Below are 8,736 nucleotides of genomic sequence, written 5' to 3' on the forward strand. Positions count from 1 at the left end.
AAAAAAAACCCAAACCTGTTGCTGTCGAGTCAGTTCCGACTCACAGCGACCCTACCGGACAGAGCAGAACTGCCCCATAGGGTTTCCGAGGGGCAGCTGGTGGATTCGAACTGCAGACCTTTTGGTTAGCAGCTGAGCTCTTAATCACTGCGCCACCAGGGCTCTTCTCCAAGTACCATGGCCCACCAACAAGAAAACTTTTCCTTCAAAATGATTTAAAAAACAAAATTATAGGTCTAACTTTTCACCAGCCCGCACCACAGTCTTCCTTAGGCCTGGAAAACCATCACCCAGCAGGGCCAACCAGCCCCTCAGGGCCCGAGCAGGTCTCCAGGAAAGCTGGTGAGTCCACCGAGCCTTCTGACCCAGGTTCTCCGACCTCAGCCTGCCCCAGACCACAAGGGGCTGCTTAAAATGCAGATGCCCGGGCCTAGCCCCAGAGAACCTGATTTAGGAGGTCTCGGTGAGGCCCAGGAATCTGCATTTTTAACATGCACCCCCCCCCCCCCAATACACACACACCTGCTGCAGGTGGTGGATCCACCCCCTCTGACACTCATGGTTCTAGATGATTCTAAAAATGGCTGAAAAGTAGCCCAATTTCAGGCTTTAAAAGGTTTATTATTAAAGGTTCCCTGCTTAGCTCGAATGCTCCCGGTAACTGGGGCCAAGAGTGTGTCTGTACCCTTCAAAGAACAGGACAAAGTGCCACTTGCCAGTAAAATGACAGGAAATTGCGACGCTTTTGAGAGCAGAGGCTTTTGTCATTCAAACAGACACACACACACAAAAGACACAGCGAGAAGAGATTAATGCCATTGGTGAGACATGTCCATGCACAGATACACACACATGACCGAGTACACAGCATCATAAATAATCACCATCCTTTGTCACCTCTGCCCCCCACCTCCGGCGAGGACAGACACGGGCGTCTGCTCCAGCAGGAGGCACCAGCGCGCCCCCCCCCCCCCACTGCAGCGCCAGAGGGTCCGCTTGGCGGGGCCGGAGCAGGGGGTCGGGGGGACCTCGAGAGCACAGAGCAGCACTAAGGGGGGTGGGGGGCCTCCGCCCCTGGAGCTCGACATGGAACACGGATTTGGGTCTTAGACAAATAGTGTACAAGGACAAAACTCCTTCGGCACCAACACAGCTGGTCTGTTGCGATCCTTTCTGAGTTGTCCACTATCAGTGCAACGGTTTACAGATCGGCAAACCCACGTCTGGGGCCCAGGATGTGAATCCTCACACAAGTGTCCTGTCTTCTGCGGCCTCGCCACTGGGGGCAGGGCTTGGTTGCCAATTGCTGGCCTCACGCAGGATGCAAAGTCACCCCCCGCCGAAGGGGATGATGCAAAGTCGCCCCCCGCCGAAGGGGATGCCTGTAGCTTGCTATGTATTCCAGCGTACAGATCCTATGAAACACCACACGGAGGGGGTGCTCCTAACACCAATTTGCTTCCCGGGAACGGAAGGATAAATAAATTCCACTTGTGCTTAATCGGCCGAGCAACATGGGGGACGAGGACCTGGGGGCGGGCGGCAGGTGAAGTCACAGGCGGAGGGGAGGCGGGCCGCGTCACATTGAGTCAACTGCATATCCCCGTCCTTACGCACTAGGGACCACGAGGTGGGGTTCAGCCTCCAGGATCCACAACGCTCTCGATATGCTAAACAGATCACAAGAAGCACCCCGCAGGAAATAAAATAAAAAACAGCATCTACCTATCACATTAATACTGCAAACCAGACCCATTTTTCCCCTCTTACATTGAAGACATAACAGTGAAAAAGGATTGTACTGTATTTATCACCACAGACCCGTATTCTTTAGAAACTTTGGAAAATAAATGTCACAGTCCTAGAGGACAAATCTTATGATTAGACTGTCGGTACATCGTCTTTTTTTTTTTTTTTCTTTTTCTTCTTCTTTAAATAAACTTTTATTAAAATGGCACTTGTCTGCCAATCTCTCTGGACCTATAAATGATGTAAACACACGTGGCCTGTCTCCTGCCACCGCTCCTTATGTCAAGCTGAGTGAAAGGAGGGCAGTGGCAGGACAAGGGCACCTGTGGCTATGCTGGGGACCCGCCAGGGCCACTAAGAAATCAGCTTCAGTGATGACATCGGGGTGTTCACGGCTTTAAAACCCCCACGCTGTCTGGTGCTGCCTTCACCTCCTAGAACACACTCGCAGCTACTTTGAGCCCACCCGTTTCACAGAGAACCATGTGTTAAAAACAAGTAAATCGAATGATCAAATAAATTAAAAATGTTTTAAAGCCCTGAGTTCATAGATTAGTTCTAGGGGAATTTTTTTTCTTTACTTTTTTAGGAAACATGGGACTTCGATTTGTAATAAGCAGCTTACAGATTTTGGCAAACCATATTTCCTACAACAACGGGGTCTCATACAGGTCTGCAGGTTCAAAATCCGAGTTTGAAATCTGGGACGAAAGGCATTCTGGAAAACGGAGAATCTAATAAAATAAAGGACGTCTCATGTTCAATGCTGGCTGTCACGGAAGGGCTGGGCATCTGTTGGTCTGAGTGTAGCTGGTCTCACGTGAATCCAACTCGGTACACATCGCTAAAACACTAAAACATGTCAAGCAAAGTACATGGTGCGCAGCGTGTCCTGGTGGACCTGCACTGCCTTGGCCAGGGCCTGGTGGTCGCGTCCGTTGCTCTGCCCAGAGGTGTGGCTTCCTTCCGCACTGCAGGGACAGAGACAAAGGGGTGCTGCCTTTAGCGCGCTTCGAGGTCGCGCGCCGGCGGGCAAGTGATGGGCCGAAGCTCGTCACGCGGCCAGCGAGCAGCAGCGGGGCAGCGAGAGCCCAGGTGTGCCGGTTTCAGGAACGGCCCTTCGGCCAGAAAGGCACGCTCAGGGCCTGCCACTCACCTGTCGTGTTCCTTGTCCACCAGATGGTACCTAGCCCGAAAGGCTACCAGGTGAGCGTAGTAAGCCGGTGCAGGGATGGACACCGAGCGCGTGCAGCGCACATAGGTGTGACACAGCTGGTAGGTGAGGATCTGCAGCTCGTCGGAGGAGAACCGATTGTCATCCCACAGGACATGGTAGTGGGAGGGCCTGCTTGTTCCCTGGAAGCAGAGCAGAGGGTCAGGGGGGTGGGCTTGCAAAAGCAAACCCCGAGCAGCCACGGTGGGTGCACAGGGGGGCGCCTAAAGCTGTGGAAGAACATTCAACGCCACGCTGTGGAGGAAGAAGAGCATCGGGTGTACATCAGGTGGCCTGTGTGTAAAACAAAGACCACAGGGGAGACCGAAGGCAGGGTCAAAAGCGGTTGTTTTGAGGATGCCTGTGTTTCCACATACTAGGTTTTCTACAGTGTTTTATTTCCAAGGTAAGGAAAAAATCTCCAACAGAAGTTACGGATTAACGAGAACGGTTCCTAAATGGGTGTTTAAACATGAAGGCGGTGTTATTTTTTGTGGTTTTTGTCATCTGAAGTCTTTAAAAACTCAAAGGAGCTAGAGGCAGCTGCCTGGCCAACACCGACTGGCTGGTTTCTGCACCTGCCCAGCAGTACCAGCCACACACAGAGGGGCCCCCACGCAGGGCCTTCCTGCGGAGTCTCCCTGCCTCCCTGCCCACTGCTCACTTTAGGTGGCCTCCTGGGGCTGGGCAGCCCAACACCAGGCCTGTCTAGTGTCTGACCCTGTGGAGAGGCCCTCGGCCATCAGTGGGTGGCATGACACTCTTGCCCTGAAGTAGCCCGAGGTCTTGTTTGTTCCCTGGTTAGTGTCTGTCTCACTGGCGGGCGCCGGGGTGTTCCCTGAGCTGCTCACCACATCTCCTGCGTGTGACCCCAGTGCCTGCACGCAGTCTGTGCTCAGCAAATGTTTGCTGAGCGTGTGGACAACGACACAGAGACCCTGAACTCTGACCAGAGGGGAGGGGATCCCGCCTCACCTGGATGCCGGCGTGGCTGCACAGGTAGAAGTCAAACTCCGTCGGGTGGGTGATTTTCGTGTCCACGGTTGTGCCTGCTGGAATGTTTCCGCTTTTTCCAACCTTCAGCAACACAGGCATCTCGTTAGACATGTCCAGGGCTCAGGGCAGAGACAAGTAAAAGGAGCCCCCAAATGAGCCTGGGACGCCCGCCGTCTGACACTCCCCCTTGCTGGCCAGAGGCGGCCTCGTTTCCAAGTCTCTAAACTGGTCACTACACCTGCGAGGTGCCAGAGCATTAGAACAGAATTACACTAACAGTCTCAGGTAAGTGAGCCGGCATTCTATGTAGAATGGGGTTATTTTCTCACACCTCCTGGAGGCCCACGGTGCAATGTACTCTCTCCTCTTTACCAAGAAATTTGCACTTAGCACTTTAAGAATCTTCATGATGTTAGTGATATTCTGATTTGAGGTCAAGATGGAAATTGTCACCAAATACAAATCTGAAACCGCTCTGGACAGTGGACGCTAGCAGGGCTATCATCCGTGTACATACTCAAGCCCCACCAGCCAGGAAACCCCCGGGAGCTGCAGCAGCATGGCCTGCGGCAGAGAGCAGAGGCCCCTGAGGCAGGGGGCGGGAAGGGGTGGGGGCCACAAACAACCCTGAACCACAAGTTTAAACTCTAGGGTCAAGAAGTCATCAAGCTCGTTACTGCTAGCACAACCCATCCCAAATATTAGTCACTGATTGGATGTTCTAAATTGTGCAACATTTCAAACATTTATACAAGAATAGTGTACCCCCTAGGTACCTTCAGATTTTTTCAAAATAACATATTTGAAAATAGTGGCCCCTATGTACCCGTCTCGCTGATTTTACTCCTCCTTCCCTTCCAAGTTGCAATCTCAAATTTAGAGTTTATTATTCCCACAGGTACTTGTGTATTTTTGCTACATATGTAATTACCCATAAGCCTTATACTGTGTTGCCTTGCAGGTTGTAACACATTCTGCTATACATTACAATCCTGAGATGTATGCATTTGATGTCGTTGTTGTGTGCCTGTCGAATTGATTCCGACTCACAGCAACCCTACAGGACAGAGTAAAACTGCCCCATAGGGTTTCCTAGGCCATAATCTTTATGGGAACAGATAGCCAGGTCTTTTTTCCCATGGAGCAACTGGTGGGTTTGAACCACCGAGCTTTCCATTAGCAGCTGAGTGCTTAACCACTGCACCACCAGGGCTCCTTATCCATCTGATAGCTGTAGTTTATTGATTTTCACTCCTGCACTGAATATCCACGTAGGAATACATCACAGCCTATTCTGCTGGTAGTATTCAGTTAGATTCTTTTCAATTTTTTGCTATTACAAACAATGCTGCAGTATTCTTATGCAGGCATGCGAAGTTTTCCAGGGTAAATCCCTAGAACTGCCAAAGTGCATTCCAAGTTGGTAATGCGCACTCCCATTAACAGCGTGAGGGTTCTCTTCACAACAGAGGGTTTGCTCTGTGTAAGGACCAGCCTCAGTGCTTTCCACTGTGTAAACTCCGTGGCTGGATGTGAACCCGGCTGGCTGGCCTTCGGACTCTGCGCCCTTAACCACGGCACAGCACTCCCTCTCTTGCCAACGGTGGGTGTTAGCAGGTCAACATCATTGCGTGAGATAACAGGTTCCTCTCTCTTCCTATTCTCTGAAAAACTTTGCATAAGATTATTCTTTGAGGCTTTGGTAAAACTTGCCTGTAAAACTCTATGGGCCTGATACCTTTTAGAGTGAGAGGTTTATAAAAATTATTATTGGATCAATCAGGTATTCTATATCCTCTTGAGTTTATTTTGATAATTTAGGTAATTCTACAAATATCTGTTTCTTCTAAGTTTTCAAATTTATTGGCATAATGTTAACAATAGCACATTTAAATAAATAACATGTATCTTTATCTATAACTGTAGTTTCTTTTTCATTCCTAATATTGTTTTAACTGTCCTTTTTTTCTTTTCCCCCCACTGAGTCTTGCTAGGGAGCCCTGGTGGTACACTGGTTAAGCACTCGGCTACTAACCGAAAAGTTGGTGTGTCGAACCCACCAGCCGCTCCATGGGAGAAAGATGCAACAGACTGCGTCCTTAAGGGGTACAGCCTTGGAGACTCTATGGGGCAGCAGTTCTACTCTGTCCTATAGCATCGCTATGAGTCAGAATCAACTCAATGGCAATGGGTTTGGTTTTGGGCTTTTTACGTCTTGCTAAGTTTGTCTGTTTTCAAAAAAGGAGGTTTTGATGTTATTAATCTGCTCTAGTGCTTCTTTATTTTGGGTTTCATTATTTCCTATTCTAGGAAGGGAGTTTGGAGATGTAGGTGTTGCCTGGAAGAAGCTGACTTCTGGAACCCTTCCGACTCCTGGTGATGGAGATCTGGAGGCTGAGGGGGGAAAGATGAGCAAGGACCTGAGTGCTTTTGCTTTCTCTTGACTCCTGAGGAACGAGGTCTCTTATTTCCACCCTGCCCACATTTTTAGGCTTATTTGATCGTGCTCTTTCTTTTTTCACAACAAATACATCAGCACTGCTTTAACTGCATCACATAAGGTTTGATATGAAAGCGTTTTGTTTCTGTTCAGTTCTGATTATTTTGCAATTTCTATTTTCTTTACATGTTTAATGCATGTGTTACTTAGAAGTGCATTTAAAGTTTTCAGACTTTCTTCAACTTCCTTTGTACTGCTGATTTAAAATTTACTTGTACAATGATCAAAGAACGTGGTTTGTACAACACTGAGATTTGGAAATCTCCTGAGACTTCCTCAGTAATCTGATATGAGGTCAATTTTTATAACCCTTCCACTTGAACTCAGTGGTTGTCTGCAAGATTCTATCAAATTATTAGATATGGTATGCTCATTTCACTCTTTAATTTTTCAGTTTTTACTAATTGTTACCTGTTTTCATCTATGAGTTTCCGATATGCCAAAAACCACACCCGCTACTGTGGAGTTGATTCTGACTTATACTGACCCTATAGGACAGAGTAGAACTGTCCTGTAGGGTTTCCAAGGCTGTAATCTTTATGGAAGCGGACTGCCACATCTTTCTCCCTCGGAGCAGCTGGTGGGTTCCGACTGCCAACCTTTCACTTAGCAACTGAGCACATAACCACTGCATCACCAGGACTCCTTAGTTTCTGATACAGATGTGTTGAAATACCCTGTCTGATGGGGGATTCGTCCATTTCTCCTTGGAATTTGGACAGTTATTGCTTTACCTTTTTTGCGTTACGTATTTCAGGCCATGTTGTCAGGCACAGCCAAGCTCAGAGCTGCTGTATCTTCTTGCTGATACATTCCTCTTACTGTTACAAAGCATCTCTTTTTCTCACTATTAGCTCTTAACTTCTGTCTTTCACCTATTTGGGAAGTATTTAGTGTATCCATGCAGAGGTTCTGGGGCGGCAGCCGTGGAGCTAAAACTCTACACTGTGTCCACATGAGCCCGCTAACCCTGGCCCCACTGTGACCGACAGTGCTGCAGCCGTCAGTCCCACATCCCTCCCTCCTGGGTGACGTCTGACTTCCTAGGCAGCTTCCGTCATGATCTGCATTTTTAAGACTATGTGTCCATGGGTGGCTTTATTTTCCTTTATCCTGCTGGAAACAAAGAATGCACTTTTAACCAGAGGACACCTAGCGTTCTTTGGTGTGGAAAACTCCGATATTCCATCTACAGAATTCCGAGAGTCGGCACACCCCCGTCTCTTACCGCCTCCTCCTTCCACTGGCCCCCAGCTCCTCAGCATGAGCTGCTTGGAGCAACTGTCTCACACTCTGCCCTCCCCGCAGGCAACTCAGGTTTACGCTGTTCAAGTCAATTCTTTAGGACTGCATTGCCCACTGCCATGGTTTCTAACTGGCTTCTTTTTTCTTTTCATTTTGGATAAATGGCCTCTCATGTCTCGACCTGCCCTGGAACCTATGGGATTTACGAATCAAAGCTCTTACTAACCAAGGGAAGCCTTTCTCTGTCCCCTGGGGCCAGGCCGGGTCCCCACGAAGCCCCTCTCAGAGGGCAAAGATTCCTGATCTGGACTCCACCAGCAGACATGTTGTAAGAGGGCCCCCGCTCCCCCGCACTGAAATGCGCCATGCCTGCGCCGTGGACCAAGGACGCTCACCCGCTCGTTCTTGTCAGTGCAGAAGAGCCTTGTGTGGTGCCTCTTCTGGACGACAATGAAAGTAATTCCTGGTTGGTAGTCTTTCTCCAGCTTAATACACGCCTCGCGGATGGCCAACAACTCATGGTGGAGAACCTGTGAAAGAGGAGGAAGGAGAGAAAGAACAGATTTGAGGTGTATTACACTTCTAGGGACTCTTGCTACCTTCAAACCAGGCAACTTTCTATTTGGTACGGTGCTGTTGTTGCTGTTGGTAGGGGCGATCAAGTCGATTTCAATGTACAGCAACCACATGTGACAGAGTAGAACTGCCGCGTAGGGTTTCCTAGACTGCCTTCTGTACAGGAGCAGACTGCCAGGTCTTTTTCCCATGGAGCCACTAGGTGGGTTAGAACCTCCCACCTTTCGGTTAGCAGCTGAGCACCTAACGTTTGTGCTACCAGGGCTCCTTGCTGTCTTAGAATTAAATTCCTTCATAACACGTGCCATTTAACAAACACTTGTGGCTAAGTCTTCTAGTTCTGGACTTTGCCTTCCAGAGCTTGTTTCTTGGTCCATTCAGCCTCCTCTCTCGAGGCCACTCTCACTCAGGGTCAGAGTGGACACGTCTTGACCACATGAGACCTCCCGGCCAGGGC

At 49.2% G+C, this 8,736-nt stretch overlaps 1 protein-coding gene across 1 annotated transcript in view; it reads right to left on the reverse strand.

Moving 5' to 3' along the window:
- Nucleotides 1–1,896: 1,896 nt before the first annotated feature.
- Nucleotides 1,897–8,736, reverse strand: part of AGO2 (argonaute RISC catalytic component 2) — a 39,742-nt gene continuing 32,902 nt past the window's right edge. The window contains exons 15-18 of the mRNA XM_004387361.3: nucleotides 8,099–8,233; nucleotides 3,938–4,039; nucleotides 2,906–3,105; nucleotides 1,897–2,720 (exon numbers count right to left, since the gene is read on the reverse strand). Of these exons, the coding sequence (XP_004387418.1) occupies nucleotides 2,612–2,720; nucleotides 2,906–3,105; nucleotides 3,938–4,039; nucleotides 8,099–8,233 (546 nt within the window). The 3' untranslated portion in view covers nucleotides 1,897–2,611. The remainder of the gene's footprint in view (nucleotides 2,721–2,905; nucleotides 3,106–3,937; nucleotides 4,040–8,098; nucleotides 8,234–8,736) is intronic.

Source organism: Trichechus manatus, unplaced genomic scaffold, assembly GCF_000243295.1.
Source record: "Trichechus manatus latirostris isolate Lorelei unplaced genomic scaffold, TriManLat1.0 scaffold00185, whole genome shotgun sequence".
Taxonomy (NCBI): Eukaryota; Metazoa; Chordata; class Mammalia; order Sirenia; family Trichechidae; genus Trichechus; species Trichechus manatus.